We start from the raw sequence: 19,071 nt of genomic DNA, 5'->3' as shown, positions 1-19,071 counted from the left end.
AAATAATGAACATACGAGACAACTTTTCTTTTATAAGTAAGTCAGCAAACACAGGCTCCTAATTAAGCTGCTGATGTAAATAGTAACATATTGTGTCATTTATCATTATATTATTTTGTCCAAATTATAAAGGACAAGTGATAGAAAATGAATTATTAATCTACTTGTTCATTTACTGTTAATATCTGCTTACTTTCTCTTTTAACATGTTCTATCTACACTTCTGTTAAAATGTAATAATCACTTATTCTTCTGTTGTTAGTCTACTTTATACTAGTTTTGGATGATACCACATATTTGGGTATCAATCCGATACCAAGTAGTAACAGGATCATACAATGGTCATAATTCAAGTCCTCATGCGTCCAGGGACGTATTTCCTGTTTTTATAAAAATAATATAAATTAAAAAAAAAAGGAAAAAAGATTTTGTGATGCTAAAATATATTGATATAATCATAGTATTATCGACTAGATACGCTCCTGTACTTGGTATCATTACAGTGGATGTCAGGTGTAGATCCACGCATTGCGTTTGTTTACATTGTGACGGCGGTGAGCTACGGTGTGTAGTGAAGCATGTTTAGCTATTCCTTGTCCTGCAGGGATGATACTTGTAAGAAACGTACTTTATTTGTCGCCAGGGAGGCGAGGATTAGTGATTTAGCGAGCTAGCCATGTCTTAAAGCACCGCTTCCTTAGGGCGTTTCAGTGTTATAACTTCACCTTTATCGTTAGTTTTTAAGCCAAAATGCGTCCGTTCTCCCTTTTCTGTCTACACACTGTGTCTGCTTGTAAGTACTCCGTGATTGTGCGTTGCCGAACATGCTCCTCTGCTCGTAAAAACAGCAATGTCACGATGTGACGACGCACCGTCATGCCCCTTGAAAAAAAAAATGGAAAAAAAAGGGGGGTGCGGGGACCGGTACTTTTTAGAGGCGGCATAGTACCGAATATGATTCATTAGTATCGCGGTACTATACTAGTACCGGTATACCGTACAACCCTAGTCATGACGCAATGGTTGGAATCGTCTGGTGTATTTTATGCATATCAAATGTATATTATATGTATATGTCCAGGATATATAGCAAAGGAGAAAAGATTACTTCAGATGTGTGAGCCTCCTCTTCATCCTCCATGGTTTGTTCCTGATAATAGCTATCAGTTTCTTCTTCTCCTCCACCTCCTCCATCAGCAAAGCCATCTCTCCTTCTGACAAAGACTCCTCTTCCTCGTCTGAGCTTGAACTTGAATCGGATGAACTGTGTGCAGATGGACAGTGGTCATATACACTACCGTTCAAAAGTTTGGGGTCACATTGAAATGTCCTTATTTTTGAAGGAAAAGCACTGTACTTTTCAATGAAGATAACTTTAAACTAGTCTTAACTTTAAATAAATACACCATATACATTGCTAATGTGGTAAATGACTATTCTAGCTGCAAATGTCTGGTTTTTGGTGCAATATCTACATAGGTGTATAGAGGCCCATTTCCAGCAACTATCACTCCAGTGTTCTAATGGTACAATGTGTTTGCTCATTGACTCAGAAGGCTAATTGATGATTAGAAAACCCTTGTGCAATCATGTTCACACATCTGAAAACAGTTTAGCTCGTTACAGAAGCTACAAAACTGACCTTCCTTTGAGCAGATTGAGTTTCTGGAGCATCACATTTGTGGGGTCAATTAAATGCTCAAAATGGCCAGAAAAAGAGAACTTTCATCTGAAACTCGACAGTCTATTCTTGTTCTTAGAAATGAAGGCTATTCCACAAAATTGTTTCGGTGACCCCAAACTTTTGAACGGTAGTGTACATCTAACTTTGTTTTGCATCGAATGCATATTGGACAGTGACGGGCAAGCTACTTGGAAAATGTAGTAAGCCAAGCAACACTGCAAAAACTGAAATTTAAGTAAGATTAAATATCTCAAATAAGGGTGATATTTGCTTATTTTCTGTCTGATAAGATAATTCTTCTCACTAAGCAGATTTTATGTTAGAGTTTTTTACTTGTTTTAATGGTTTTGGTCCTAAATGATCTCAGTAAGATATTACAGCTTGTTGCTGAGATTTTATGACCTATATTGAGTAAAACATGCTTTAAACTAGAATGTCAACTGATGCAAAGCTGTGTCATCAACACTCACAAGTATAAAACTACTTTTTTAAAGTAATAATTTCTTAATTCAAGCACGGAAAAAAAAAATCATGATGCCGAGCGCATATCATTATGTCAAGATAATGGCACTAGCATTTACTTATTGAAGAATATTTTTCAACATATTAAGCAAAAAGGTCTTATAAAAACAATTTCTACAAAGAAAAGTGCACTTGTTATTAGTGAGAATATACTTATTTTAAGGTATTTTTGTTAGCTAATTTTACTTGTTTTGGAAAGTCTTGACAAGCTGAATTTTCTTGTTGTATTGGCAGATACTTTTGCTTAGTTCAAGTAAAATACCCCTAATTTTTGTATTTCTTTTCTTGTTTTTGAACACTGACTTTTTGCAGTGTACAAGTTACTCTCGATTAAATGTAGCTAAGCTACAGGGGAAGCTGTCCCCGGAGAATTGTAGCAAGAGGCAATCAGAGGCAATTCACCACTAGGTTGTCGACTGATAATGTTAACACGGCAGCATAAACTAGTTAGCGCTCTGTAAACAATGTGGCATTAAAAATACTTAGTCGGCGTTAACGCTTATAATAATATTAATAATAATGGATTAGATTTTATATAGCGCTTTTCTATTATTAGATACTCAAAGCGCTCAGAGAAAAGTGAGAACCCATCATTCATTAAAACACCTGGTGGTGGTAAGCTACATTTGTAGCCACAGCTGCCCTGGGGTAGACTGACGGAAGCGAGGCAGCCAATTTGCGCCTCCGGCCCCTCCGACCACCACCTATCATTCATTCATCAGTGTGAGGACACAACGGCAGCGATTTGGTTGTCAAGAGGCGGGGAGCGAACCTGCAACCCTCAGGTTTCTGGCATGGCCGCTCTACCCATTACGCCAGGGGTGTCAAACTCAAATACATAGTGGGCCAAAATTTAAAACTGAACAAAGCCATGGGCCAAGGTTGAACAAATTAACCTTTTAATAGGGACCCAAGCAAGTTTTACATTGAATATTGAACAAGCAAGGCTTATATAACTTAATAGTGACATGCAAAATCGCGTTTCAAATAATAATAATAAAAAAATATCAATGACATATCAAATACAATTTAAATAAAAATTGAATGCCTCTTTTCTATTTGCAGCCTTCTGAGGTAAATATCAACATTAACTTTTTCCACAGGCTAATACATTTTAAAATAAAATAACAATGAATAAACCAACCATTCAGGACTTTAAACTGCTCAGTTTGCAACACACTGACTGTGGGGGTACCACTGATGGTACCACTGATGTAGACCGCAAGGAAGTGTTTTAAATTTAGAAAAAAAATCCTAATATGATACCTTTAATGCGCCTTATAATCCGGTGCGCCTTATGTATAAAAATAAAACCTGAATAGACCCGCTCATCAGCAGTGCGCCTTATAAAAAATAGCAGTCAAGTAAACACCAGAGCCGTGACCAGAGGGGACTGCAACGTACAAAGGCGCAGGACTAAATTTGGCCAAATGATGGGGTCTATCAAAGGCATACAGTCATGGAACAGGCTGCCAGCCCATGTCAGAAACTGTGACACCTATTTAACATTTAAAACTGCACTGGAACAGTGGTTGAAAACTAATCAGACATACACGCACAATTAGATTATTCACTTGTTGGTTGTTTGTTTTATTTGTATTTTTTTATTTTTTTGTCCATGGTCTGTGCTTACGGTATGCTTGTAATGTGTAATGTTTTGTGATTTATGTATTCTTTTGTATCATGACCTGTTCAATGTTTACTGTATTAACCTGCCTTAGGACAACGGATGAAAATTACCTATTGTGCTAACTCCGGCATATTTACATTGTTGCTCTATGTCAATTAATATGCATTGTCCTAATTCATATAAATAAATAAATAAATAAATAAATAAATAAATAATCTGCTGCACCCAAGGGTCCAAAAAATACAGTAATTGAAATTATGCATGTGAGTAATAAACTGTGACTAATCATGACTAATCCAAACTCAAAAGTGTGATCAATTTGAATTAAAAAATATATCATTGGACAGCACTACAAAATATACTACTATTAATATTAATTCCGTTAATCAAGAGTCTAATTACTGTTTGTGCCAATTCTTTCCAAATGTAGTTGCTTTATACAAATCAAACAATACATTTATCAAGAATCGTTGAATTGTAATATTTGACGCCATACGCATTCGAATGGTTAGAAAACAAATAACCTTGATAGGAAAAAAATTCTCTTTTGGGAATTAGCAAACTCCATCCGCCATTTTGGGACAGCCATGTCCTCTGATAGTCACATGACTGTCACGTGACCACCACTCTCAAACACTTAAACCAGGGGTGTCAAACTCAAATACAGAGTGGGCCAAAATTTAAAACTGAACAAAGCCGCGGGCCAAGGTTGAACAAATTAACCTTTTTCATAGGAACCCAAACATGTTTTGCATTAAATATTGAACAAGCAAGGCTTATATAACTTTATAGTGACATGCAAAATCGAGTTTCAAATAATAATAATAATAATTAAAAAATATCAATGGCATATCAAATACAATTTAAATAAAAACTGAATGCCTCTTTTCTATTTGCAGCCTTCTGAGGTAAATATCAACATTAACTTTTTCCACAGGCTAATACATTTGAAAATAAAATAATGAATAAACCAACCATTCAGGACTTTAAACTGCTCAGTTTGCAACACACTGATCTAATCTGATGTGCCCAAGCCAGATACCTGTCATCTTTTCTTGGATGCTAGTTCATTGATGTCTGGGCTTAGGCTTTGAGCTGAGGCAACCTTCATTATCGAACGGAGGTGTTCATCAGTCATTATATCTCGTATTCCACAGTCTTGGGGGCATGCCTTACAGGTACTGCTTTTAACATCCTCTACGAGCTGTCGTCACGTCCGCTTTTCATCCCTTCTAACAACGTGCCGGCCAAGTCACAAGATATGAGCGGCTTCTGTACGCACACACACGTGAATGCAACGCATGCTTCATCAACAGCGATACAGTTTACACTGAGAGTGGCCGTATAAGGAATTTTAACATTGTTAGAAATATACGCCAGACTGTGAATCCACACCAAACAACAATGACAAACACATTATGGGAGACCATCCGCACCGTTACACAACATAAACACAACAGAACAAATACCCAGAACCCTTTGCAGCACTAACTCTTCCGGGACGCTACAAAATACACTACCACTAAAGTTTTTTTATACGGGCACCCTCAGTGTAACCTGTATCAATGAAGATCAAGTATGCGTTGCATTCACTTAAATGTGCGTGCCAAGGCAGCACATACTGCATTATATAACTGGGCCAGCACTCGTTGGACTGGACAAAAAGCGGACGTGCAATTTTCGGGAGGGGCATTGGAATATGGGAGTCTCCCGGGAGGGTTGGCAAGTATGAGAATTAGCGGTGAATGAGGTGTTACCGTGGCACCACCGCTGTGTATAATCGGCAGGCCAGCTCTAGTTTTAATTTGATATCGCCTCAAGGGCCAAATTTGGCCCGCGGGCCAGAGTTTGACACCCATGACTTAAACAGTAAAAGTCACAACACAAAGCTGCTATAAAAGTGTTATGTGTAACAGTATACACACTACATACCTTTCCACTTTTTTCTTCTTTTTTTGTTTGTCTTTTCCTTTAGCTTCTCCTTTTTTAGCTTTAGTTGGTTCCTCTTCTTTTCCTCCTTTCTTTCCGCCTCCCTTCTTCCTCTTCTTTCCTTTGTCTTCATCACTGTCCTCTTCCTCACTGTCTTCATGTTTACCTCCCCTTTTCTTCCTGCTTGCTGCCCCGCCATTCTTCTTCTTCCTGGGAGCCTCATCTTCACTTTCATCTTCTTCTTCATTTTTCTTGGCGGGCTTCTTTGCTGACTTCCGGCTTCGAGAAGCCACAATGGTGTCTTCCTCATCCTCATCCTCACTGGCTGCTTGTTTGGCTGCCTTCACTTGTCTTCTGTTTCCTCGCCTCCGGGTGGCGCCATCTCAACAATAAATACATGTAACAATAATACATTTATCAATTTTAAATACATTTATAGACAATAAATACACTTGTTAACAATTAGTCAATTCATCAACAATGAATATATTTATCAAAAATAAATATATTCATCAACAAGAACATTTATCAAGAACAAGTACATTGATCAACAATACATATATCATAAACAGTGTTGGTTTAGTTACTGAAAACCAGTAACTAGTTAAAGTTACTAGTTACTTTATTTCAAAAGTAACTCAGTTACTAACTCAGTTACTTACACCAAAAATAAATGCGTTACTGTGAAAAGTAACTATTTAGTTACTTCTTTTTTCTTTTTTTTAAGGCTACCATAAATGCCCTTTTAGCCTTCATTTCAGTACTGTTATTGCACTGGAGAATAATACAATCTGTTGATCAACTTGACATGCATTTGCATCACTGAACTCTGCTAAGCAATGTGGTCTACGTACAACACATAAAGACAAAGATATGTTTCAAAGGGCCAATTTATTTCGGGCCAGAACAACAACAACATAACATACATAAGTAACAAACCGCATAATAACAACATAGCTGTAAACCTGGCTTCACCCAAGGAAGGCACGCATGACATGATAACATGTCATGTCACTATATTTGAGTATCTAATAATAGAAAAGCGCGATATAAAATCTAATCCATTATTATTATTATTATATACAGCACACATACTGCTATACACACGCCTAACCAGGCCTTTTTTTCTCTCAAGGAATTGTGAAATAAAATCATGTCTTCAGGAGATCAACACTGTACTGAAGCCCAGAACACTCTACGCATTTCACCAGTTTTAGTTTAGAGATAAGGAAAGATTGGCCTGGCCCACTAGGATCCCTCTTTATGTTTGTGAACTTTATAGTCTATACATTTAGAGTGATGTGATAATCAAACACTCTAGAAGTCTAGAATGAAAGAGTATATAAGAGAATTGACAGAGTGTGTGTACCTTCAGTGCTGAATGATGAGCAGAGGCAGAGTTTGCAGTGTCTTCTTTAACTTGCTTTCCATGTTTATGTACTCACTATCCACTGTATCCGGCTGCCTGAAAGCGGGTGACTCCATTGTAGAAATAGCCTGCATGTCTTCTAGCACATACGCTGCAATGGCTCTATCAATGTTGTCCTGGCTAGCAGTCCCTCCGTTAAAATCCAGCCGCTGTTGCTGAGGTGGAGGTGGAGGTGGAGGTGGAGGTGAATTGTCTCTCTCTTTAATAGCTTTGTCGAAGCATGTGGCTTTTGTAGGTTTTTCAGCAGATTTGAATTGCTGTTTTGGGCAGTAGATAGGATCTTTGATCCAAGACACAACTTATATTTAACTAAAATGTTCTTTTCTTTGTGCTCGACAAAAGAAAAGTAGTGAGAATATCTCCATGTTAAGAAACTCAACTTTGGCTCCGCCATGATGTCTTGTTAGTAAACACAGACACGCCACGCCACCCCCCACACACACACACACAGCGCGCCTCTTGTGACACAGGAAGATTCAGAAGGACGACACTGCAGCTCTCCAATAAAACACACTCAGATCTTCTCAGTTTCTAGCCAATACTATATAAAAAATAACGTAAAATAACGCAGTAACGCATCATGTAGTAACGGTAACTGAGTTACTGAATATAAAAAATAATGCGTTAGACTACTAGTTACCGCCGAAAATAACGGCGTTACAGTAAGTTAGTCCCAACACTGTTCTTAAACAATAAATACATTTATCAACAATAAGTACATTCAAGCATTATGATTAAAGGATATAGAGGATAAACTTACCATCAGGGCTGTCATCGTCTATATCAATCCCAACTGAGAATAAACAACAATTTTGAAAGAAATTAGGAAAAAGTCCAACGATTGAGGCACAGTTTGTTTTTTTAAACATAGTGTTTGTTGTTTATAAGAATTTACTTTAGAATACTCGCATAAGGAAAAACATTAAATCTGTCGAAATGCTTCGTACTCTTTGACACAAGTCCTGTGGAAGTTTCCAGAACTCAAGTCAAGCGTACTGATTATCAAGACATTTTTAAGTCTTGTTTCCCATTGCAACCTCTAATGTTCGAGTAATGCCAGGCAGGCACAATTATCTTTTTCCATCCATTTTCTATACAGTTACCCTCACTGGGGTCGTGAGTAGGCTGGTATGGGAAAGTAATGTAAAAATTTAGGTTTTTTTCATGCAGATATATTTCTCACATTTAGCTCACTTTCGTCAAATTTAATTCACTTTTCTCCCATTCAACACACTTTTCACACATTTAGAGAGATTTCATCACATTTAAAGTTGTTAGATTTAGATTTAACATTCAGGTTTAGATTAAACATTTATATTTAGATTCAGATTTAGGTTCAACTTTTAGATTTAGTTTAGGTTTATATATAACATTTAGGTTTAGATTTAACATGTATATTTAACATTTACATTTTGGTTTAGATTTAACATTTAGATTAAGATTTAACATTTAGATTTAGATTTAATTTGTACGTTTAGATTTAACAATTAGATTTAGATTCAAGAGTAAAATTTAGATTCAGATTTAGGTTTTAACATTTAGATTTAGCTTAGGTTTAGATTTAACATTTAGGTTTAGATTTAACATGTATATTTAACATTCACATCTAGGTTTAGACTTAACATTTATATTTCGATTTACCATGTAGATTTAGATTTAATGTGTACGTTCAGATTTAACATTTGGATTTAGATTCAAGACTAAGATTTTGATTCAGATTTCGGTTTAGCATTTAGATCTAGCTTAGGTTTAGATTTAACATTTAGGTTTAGATTTAACATGTATATTTAACATTTACATTTAGGTTTAGATGTAACATTTAGATTTAGATTTAATTTGTATGTTTAGATTCAACAATTATATTTAGATTCAGATCTAAGTTCAACATTTAGATTTAGCTTAGGTTTAGATTTAACATTTAGGTTTAGATTTAACATGTATATTTAACATTTACAACTAGGTTTGGATTTAACATTTATATTTAGATTTACCATGTAGATTTAGATAAATCTGTGTTGGCCCTGTGATGAGGTGACGACTTGTCCAGGGTGTACCCCGCCTTCCGCCCAAATGCAGCTGAGATAGGATCCAGCACCACCCGCAACCCCGAAAGGGACAAGCGGTAGAAAATGGATGGATGTATATTTAACATTTACATTTAGGTTTAGATTTAACATTTACATTTAGATTTAATTTGTATGTTTATATTTAACAATTATATTTACATTCAGATCTAGGTTCAACATTTAGATTTAGCTTAGGTTTAGATTTAACATTTAGGTTTAGATTTAACATGTATATTTAACATTTACATCTAGGTTTAGATTTAACATTTAGGTTTAGATTTAACAAGTATATTTAACATTTACATCTAGGTTTAGATTTAACATTTATATTTGGATTTAACATTTATATTTAGATTTACCATGTAGATTTAGATCTATCTGTGTTGGCCCTGCGAAGAGGTGGCGACTTGTCCAAGGTGTACCCCGCCTTCCGCCCGAATGCAGCTGAGATAGGCTCCAGCACCACCCGCGACCCCGAAAGGGACAAGCGGTAGAAAATGGATGGATGGATGGATTTAGATTTAATGTGTACGTTCAGATTTATCATTTGGATTTAGATTCAAGACTAAGATTTTGATTCAGATTTCGGTTTTGACATTTAGATTTAGCTTAGGTTTAGATTTAACATTTAGGTTTAGATTTAACATTTAGGTTTAGATTTAACATGTATATTTAACATTTACATTTAGATTTAACCTTTATATTCAGATTCAACATTTAGATGTAACCTTTATATTCAGATTTAACATTTAGATGTAATGTTTACGTTTAGATTTAACATTTAAATTTAGAGTTAACATTTACATTAAGACTTACATTTAACATTTTGGTTTAGATTTAACATTTAGATTTAACTTTTTTTACATTAGGTTATAGATCCAACATTTAGGTTTGGATGTAATGTTTAGATTTAGATTCAACATTTAGATGTATTATTTATACTTATATTTAACATTTAGGGTTATATTTAACATTTAGATTTACCATGTACATTTATATTTAAGATTTAGACTAAACATTTATATTTATATTTAGATTTAGATTTAACATTTCGATTTAGATTCAACATTTAGATATAACATTTACAGTCATTTAATTTAGACTTAAATGTGATGCAAATGAGCCAGATGTGAGACAAGAGTTACATTTGGAGAAAAATGAGCTAAATGTGAGAAAAGTGCGCTAAATGTGAAAAATACGTCTGCTAGAAAAGTGTAAGTGATTTTTTAAAATTCGGCCCCTCATAAGCTGGAGCCTATCCCAGTTGATTTCTAGCAAGAAATCTGGCTTATTATTGAACTGTTATGGCAACAACAACAAAACTTTTAACATTTGTGATATTGTTTTTTACAACTGAAATAAATGAAAACAGTCTTAAAAACTTGAGAAATTAATCATTTTTATGATCTGAACAATCTAATTCTGACAGCATGAACAGATGACGCCTTCTCAGCTGAAAGGCTGAATATCAACCTGGTTTCTGCTTTTGTAAATTGTTTCATCTTTTATTTTCTGTAATTTTAGATTGTTTTTTTCTTTTGTTTTGTGTAATTTTATACAAAAACCAGGTCTACATTTTGGTGACATGTTCTGTTGAAAACTGAAATATATTAAATGTTGGGCGTATAAAAATTGAGGTCTAGTACTAGTTCATTACCGTAAACCTAAGTGCTGGGTTCAGTACAAGTTTTGGAGGGTATTTAATACCGTGAGTAGGGAGTGTCTGTCCATCCTCATGGTGTACAATGAAATACTTATCAAATATTCAATGAGTGCAGAAGCCCAGCAAATGATTCAAACACCTTTGCAAATTCTATCACCTTTGGAAATGCTGAAAGGTATCTAAGGTTCTGAATAAAAAAGTTGAGGAAAGACTTATTGCTGCTATTGATAAGCAATTTAATTTTCTGACTTAGTTCATTTATTAGTCTTGACATTTTCCCTACCTGCACCATCATTATCTGAACACAGAGGCAGAGTACTTCTAGTTACTTATATTTAAAGTACAAATAGTATAGAGGACTACACTGAAAAATGCTGGGTTATTTTGATAACCCAATTCATGAGTTGCTAGTGTTGGGTTACATTATTTTTTTGAAGAGCAATCCATTTTTTGGGTTATACGGGTATTATTTTAACTCAATTTCTGGGTTTTCAAAATTATGAACCATTTTTGTGCTGTTTTTCAATTTTTATTTCATTAAAAAGTTACTTTTTTTAAGGGAATTTTATTATGGGTTTATCTCATTAGCATTATTTACAATCACACATCTTATGTAGATGAAAATATTTGAGCATGCTGTATAGAACTACGATGAGCGGCGATTCTTGTTAAAAAAAAAAGTCACTCATATCTTAGTTTGAGTATATTTTAATGGAATAAAAATAATTTTGATCAGGAGTAAGAAAAACCAGCAGTAAAATGTATAATTTACAACCAACAATTGAGTCAAGAAGCGCTCCCAGTCTGTGGAACGCTCTCCCTGACCACCTGAGGGCACCACAGACTGTGGATGCTTTTAAAAAAGGCTTAAAAATCCTTCTTTTTAAAAAAGCTTTTTTTTAGATGTATGCAAACTAGTTTTAGCTATTTGGCTGTTCTAGTTTTTATTTTTATTACATTTTTATTATCTTTTTATTATTATTATTATTATTTTTAATACACTGTAGAACTTTGAGGTTGTTTACTCAATGTAAAGTGCTTTTTACAAACAAAATCTATTATTAATATTATTATTAAATTGCGAAACCCAATAGTTGGGTTTGGAATAACCCAACACTGTAGTGAGCATAACTCAGCTTTTGTGTGAAATAAATTCAACCCAATAGTTGGGTTATGAATCAACCAACAATGAGTAAGCATAACTCAACTTTTGGGTTAAATAATTCAACCCAATAGTTTGGTTGGGAATAACCCAACATTAAGTTAACATAACTCAACGTTTTGGTTAAATAATTCAACGCAAAAGTTGGATTGAAAAAATTAACCCAAAATTTTGAGTTAAAATAACTCAAATAAGGGGTTCATCCCTTTCTGAACCCGCAGTTGGGTTAAAATGTGGTTATTTTTTAACCCAACATTTTTTAGTGTCTAAGTTTAATATTAAAAAACAAACTGCATAAATGACACCTGTACACTTTTTGTATATAATTCATGGTTTTCTGCTTATTCAGCGTTTATCACCAAACAACGCCATCAAGCTCACCTTCGTCTGCTGACACAGTCTTCTTTCTGGGCATGATGGAGAAGAAAAAGTCACGTCGTCGTCTGAGTCGAACTAGAAGTTGTTTGCTTGGCTCCTTCTATAGGCTGCCTGCCAGAACCAACTCAAGCATCTCACAGTACCATTAATTAATGATAGTAATGGTCACCATGACGACGGCTGCACGTGACGCCACCCACATGCTTCTTTTTTTTAATTTTATTTTTTTTAAATCTGCAGTCAGTGTGACTTAACAAGGCAGCAGCTTACTTATGTAAATGTTTACTGACAAATACAAAATTAGTGTTGATTAATAGAATTATTCCAATCTACAAACCCCAAACCCAGTGAAGTTGGCACACTGTGTAAATCGTAAATAAAAACAAAAAACAATGATTTGCAAATCCTTTTCAACTTATATTCAATTGAATAGACTGCAAAGACAAGATACTTAACGCTCGACTGAGAAACTTAATTATTTTTGGCAAATAATCATTAACTTAGAATTTAATAGCAGCAACACATTGCAAAAAAGTTGGCACGGGGGCATTTTTACCACTGTGTTACATGGCCTTTCCTTTTAACAACACTCAGTGAACGTTTGGGAACTGAGGAGACCAATTTTTGAAGCTTTTCAGGTGGAATTATTTCCCATTCTTGCTTGATGTACAGCTTAAGTTGTTCAACAGTCCGTTTTACGCTTCATATTGCGCCACACATTTTCAATGGGAAACAGGTCTGGACTACAGGCAGGCCAGTCTAGTACCCGCACTCTTTTACTATGAAGCCATGTTGTTGTAACACGTGGCTTGGCATTGTCTTGCTGAAATAAGCAGGGGCGTCCATGATAACGTTGCTTGGATGGCAACATATGTTGCTCCAAAACCTGTATGTACCTTTCAGCATTAATGATGCCTTCAAAGATGTGTAAGTTACCCATGCCTTGGGCACTAATACACCCCCATACCATCACAGATGCTGGCTTTTGAACTTTGCCCCTAGAAAAATCCGGATGGTTCTTTACCTTTTTGTTCTGGAGGACACGACGTCCACAGTTTCCAAAAACTATTTGAAATGTGGACTCGTCAGACCGCAGAACACTTTTACACTTTGCATCAGTCCATCTTAGAAGGCGTTTCTGGGTGTTGTTGATAACCGGCTTTGGCTTTGCATAGTAAAGTTTTAACTTGCGCTAACAGATGTAGCGACCAACTGTAGTTGCTGACAGTGGTTTTCTGAAGTGTTCCTGAGCCCATGTGGTGATATCCTTTACACACTGATGTCGGTTTCTGATGCAGTACCGCTTGAGGGACCGAAGGTCATGGGCATTCAATGTTACGTGCAGTGATTTCTCCAGATTCTCTGAACCTTTTGATGATATTACGGACCGTAGATGGTGAAATCCCTAAATTCCTTGCAATAGTTTATTGTGAAATATTGTTCTTAAACTTAAACCTCGCCCCATCCTTGTTTGTGAATGACTGAGCATTTCATGGAAGCTGCTTTTGTACCCAATCATGGCACCCACCTGTTCCCAATTAGCTTGTTCACCTGTGGGATGTTCTAAGTAATTGTTTGATGAGCATTCCTCAACTTTCTCAGTCTTTTTTGCCACTTGTGCCAGCTTTTTTGAAACATGTTGCGGGCATCAAATTCCAAATGAGCTAATATTTGCAAAAAATAACAAAGTTTACCAGTTTGAACGTTAAGTATCTTGTCTTTGCAGTCTATTCAATTGAATATAGGTCGTGGTATGCCAAACATTTAGCGGTACGCCAAATAATTTTGATTTAAACACAGTGTTACTGTTCAAACAGTTTTGCATGTTACAGTGGCCCAAAAAATTAAATATACTTGGTAAATAAAACATCTGCCTTGTTTTAATTAATACTTAGGCCTACTACACTACTGTTTTTATGTCTGTCTTTATGGTGGCTTTTGGAGAACCAAGTATTTTCTGAAGTGGTTCATGAAAAAAGTTCGGGAACTGCTGGTTTACATTGCAAAAGAACACTATTAACTAAAGTGTTGCAGAGACTCTCACTTGCTGAAGACCACACACACACACACACACACACACACACACACACACACACACACACACACACACACACACACACACACACACACACACACACACACACACACACACACACACACACACACAGAGAGAGAGAGAAAGGCCAGTCACTTTAAGATTTAATGACCATTAGGGTTTCTAAATACTGTAGCTAAATCCTCTTGTTTGCCTATTAGAAAAATAGTTCCAGTAATATTTAAAAGTTCGGTTCTTGCATTTAAAAAATAAAACCTTGAGACCAAAGCTGGTTAACTACTCGGACAACATCTTAAAACGCAAACTCGGCAATGTTGGTAATGCAGTGCAGTGTAGTGAGGAGTGCAATGACCTCTTAATTGTAATTATTTCATAATTCAAACGTGAAAAATATAGATTTTATCAGGCTGATATCGATCCAAAAACAGATGTGTGTGCGTTAGTAATAGTAAAGGTCACTTTCTGACACATTAAGACACATCAAGTTGAGAGCTCAATGTCGAATGCTCCTCGCTCTCATTGGGAGGCCACACTGATATCACACACACCATCCTGGAACCGATACTTTGATATCGGGCAATACTCAGAACTTCATTGGTGTGTCTGAATGTGTTGTCATGGTGAGGAAACGTGACCCGGGGTCGTGCACGCTCACTGCAGCTGATCCTGTTTCAACACATGTGCACGTGCACGCATGAGGTAAACGTCTGTTTGCGTGCACCTGGAGGAACGCTTCATTTATGGATATTCACCGTATTGCAGATATGACTTACACACCCCAAAACCAGTGAAGGTGGCACGTTGTGTAAATGGTAAATAACAACAAAATGGAACAGGAACACGTCAGAAAAACACTGTCAGTAACTACAGTTGGTCGCTACATCTGTAAGTGCAAGTTAAAACTCTACTATGCAAAGAGAAAGCCATTTATCAACAACACCCAGAAACGCCGCCGGCTTCGCTGGGCCCGAGGTCATCTAAGATGGACTGATACAAAGTGGAAAAGTGTTCTGTGGTCTGACGAGGTCCACATTTCAAATTGTTTTTGGAAACTGTGGACGTCGTGTCCTCCGGACCAAAGAGGGAAAGAACCATCCGGATTGTTCTAGGCGCAAAGTTGAAAAGCCAGCATCTGTGATGGTATGGGGGTGTATTAGTGCCCAAGGCATGGGTAACTTACACATCTGTGATTAAGGCACCATTAATGCTGAAAGGCACATACAGGTTTTGGAGCAACATATGTTGCCATCCAAGCAACGTTATCATGGACGCCCCTGCTTATTTCAGCAAGCCACGTGTTACAACAGCATGGCTTCATAGTAAAAGAGTGCGGGTACTAGACTGGCCTGCCTGTAGACCAGACCTGTCTCCCATTGAAAATGTAAGGCGCATTATGAAGCCTAAAATACCACAACGGAGACCCCGGACTGTTGAACAACTTAAGCTGTACATCAAGCAAGAATGGGAAATAATTCCATTCTAAATGTGTTAAAATTTTCAGATATTGGGTTTTTAAAAACAATGGAAATGATGTTTCGAGTAAAGAACAACAGCCTTCCAGTTTGTATTCTTAGGTTATTTCAATTAAGAGGAGAAAACTATAATTTACGGGGGATATTGATTTTTGAAATATGTAAAGTAAGAATGAATATAAAATACAAATGTATTTCAGTTTTAGGAGTTAAATGGTGGAACAAGCTCAGTGATGAGCTGAAGACATGTAGTTCTTTGTTAAGGTTCAAGAAAACCTTGAAAGGTGAAATAATTGAAAATTATAAAATATAGCAACGATTACTTTCATCCCATTGATTTTTATTTTTTTTAACGTTGATGTTCCAGGCAATCTTATTTTCAGTGGAGGTATAGGATAGGCAAATATAAGCTTTGGCTTCAGCCTATTTATTTTTCGGTCATTTTTTTTAATTTTATTTTTGTGTATAAATGTGTATGATTGTTAAATATGTCTAATCTGTACTGTTAATCTGGTCACACAAAATGGTTAATGGTTGATTATATGACCGAAATAAACTTATTTCATTCATTCATTCATTCAAAAGCTTCAAAAATTGGTCTCCTCAATTCCCAAATGTTTACTGAGTGTTGTTAAAAGGAAAGGCCATGTAACACAGTGGTAACAATGCTACTATGCCAACTTTTTTGCACTGTGTTGCTGCTATTAAATACTAAGTTTATGATTATTTGCAACCAAAAAAAGTTAAGTTTCTCAGTTTGAACATGAAATATCTTGTCTTTGCAGTCTATTCAATTGAATATAAGTTGAAAAATATTTGCAAATCATTGTATTCTGTTTTTATTTACGATTAACACAACGTGCCAACGTCACTGGTTCTGTATTTCAAGCACACTGATGCAATCATTATAGACCACCAACACCTCTCTGAGAAGTAAAACTCACCTTGAATCAGTAAGAATTACGCCATTAAGTAGACTCAATAATTGTCATCATATTTGGAAAAAAATCATTTTATTTCTTCCTCCATACGGCACTATCTGGTGCTGCGTCGATGCATCCAGCAGAGGGCGACATTTCACAAGTAAATTCACTTGCAAAAGATACTTTGACAGGATGTGATGTTTGGATCATGAAACTAATTACAACTGAATTTAAAATGTGCTCAATAACATTTTATAAGGTTTACAGCACAGGTCAATAACTGATCATATTGGTCATCGTCCTTTATGGACCTATCGTCAAGTAATTTACTATTTGAGGGTTTGACATTGATTGATTGATTGAGACTTTTATTAGTAGGTTGCACAGTGAAGTACATACAGCATGCTCTATTTGGACATTTTACACTTAAGGATATATTTTATTCAGATCAGGAAATATAATGAAATTGAAAGACATAGTCTAATTGAAATATACTAACTTAACTTGAAATGCATTAATTGAGCTACCACCTTATCGTAGTAGAGAAGTTTGAGTGTCCCAATGATCCTAGGAGCTATGTTGTCTGGGGGCGTCTATGCCCACTGGTAGGGTCTCCCAAGGCAAACAGGTCCGAGGTGAGGGGGATCAGAAAAAGGGCAGATCGAAGACCTTTGTGACAGAGTGGATGAGCGTTGTTTTCATCACGTACCCGCACTCTTTTACTTTGAAGCCATGCTGTTGTAACACGTGCAGAATGTGGCTTGGCATTGTCTTGCTGAAATAAGCAGGGGCGTCCATTATAAAGACGTCGCTTGGATGGCAACATATGTCGCCCCTGTGACGCGACCTCGGATAAGGGAAGAAGATGGATGGATGGATAATTTAAATATACCGACTAAATTGAAATACACTAATATAAATTGAAATACACTAATTGAAATACACTGATTAATTTAAATTTAAATAGACCGACTAAATTGAAAAACACCAAAAAAAAACACTATATTGACATATAGGAATTGAAATAAAAGTACTTATTGAAAGTGAAATGCACTAATTGAAATACACTGACTTCATTGAATTACAGTAATTGAAATACACTGACCAATTTAAATTAAAATACCCTAATTGAATTAAATGACTTATCTGAATTGGAATACATTAATTTAATTTAAATACACTGCGTGGACAATGGATGGAAATTAAATACATTGCCTATTTGAAATAAGCTAATTGAAATACACCAATTAATTGAAATTGATATACACCAATTTAAATAGTTATTGAAATACACTGACTAATTAAGATGCACTAATAGAGATACACTAACAAATCTAAATACACAATTGAAATTGGAATACAGCATTTGGAAATTGAAATACCCTGACTAATTAAAAAACACTATATTAATGCAGTCTAATTGAAATACACTAACTGAAGTGTACTGACCGTTTGAAATACACTAATTGATCATGGAATACACAAATTGAAATATGCCAAATAAAATTTAAATACTTTGAATAATAAAACACACTAATTGAAATGCACAGCCTAATTTTGAAATAAACTATTTTAAATTGAAAAACAACTGAAATTGGAATGGATGGAATGGAATGATCTTTGTTGTCATTGCACAAGTACAACAACATTTTGTTTTCTGCACAAACCCGTTCAAGATTAGACAAATAACATTGCACAGGGTTATTATTATATGGGCCCACGTGTAAAGTATCAATGTTAGAGTGTACGAATGGAACCAATAACTACTGCTTAGGGTCCCTGCACCCCACCGTATGTAATTATTTAATTTTTTAAAAACTTTCTTTGGCTTACCTCTATAATGTTATTATTTTTCCCTGCCCTACTGAAAAAATAAATAAATAAATAGAACAGTATATGTATCTTGTTTAAAAAATAAATAAAAAATACTTGTTTGTTGTTTGGGCCAATTGGTAATGGTTATTTGCAGTAAAACTTTTCATGAACTCAACTCATCTCAATGTGTGGTCCTAAATTTGTTATGACAATAAAATTGCATTCGTCCTTTAATTGCTCCATCCTGATCAAGTACAATAAACGTAAATGTTAAAAGTTTAAGTAGAATAACAATAAAAACATACAAACTTTAATTATTGGAAGTTTTTTGTTTTCGCCCTC

General features: G+C 35.5%; 1 protein-coding gene across 1 annotated transcript in view; it reads right to left on the bottom strand.

The window, feature by feature from the left end:
- Window positions 1–5,887, bottom strand: part of tmc2a (transmembrane channel-like 2a) — a 32,206-nt gene extending 26,319 nt beyond the window's left edge. The window contains exons 1-2 of the mRNA XM_062032067.1: window positions 5,769–5,887; window positions 1,109–1,264 (exon numbers count right to left, since the gene is read on the bottom strand). Of these exons, the coding sequence (XP_061888051.1) occupies window positions 1,109–1,206 (98 nt within the window). The 5' untranslated portion in view covers window positions 1,207–1,264; window positions 5,769–5,887. The remainder of the gene's footprint in view (window positions 1–1,108; window positions 1,265–5,768) is intronic.
- Window positions 5,888–19,071: the final 13,184 nt, after the last annotated feature.

This window comes from Entelurus aequoreus, linkage group LG21 (assembly GCF_033978785.1).
Source record: "Entelurus aequoreus isolate RoL-2023_Sb linkage group LG21, RoL_Eaeq_v1.1, whole genome shotgun sequence".
Lineage (NCBI taxonomy): Eukaryota > Metazoa > Chordata > Actinopteri > Syngnathiformes > Syngnathidae > Entelurus > Entelurus aequoreus.
Note: the sequence above shows the minus strand (reverse complement) of the source record. Positions and strands in the feature narration are given on the sequence as shown.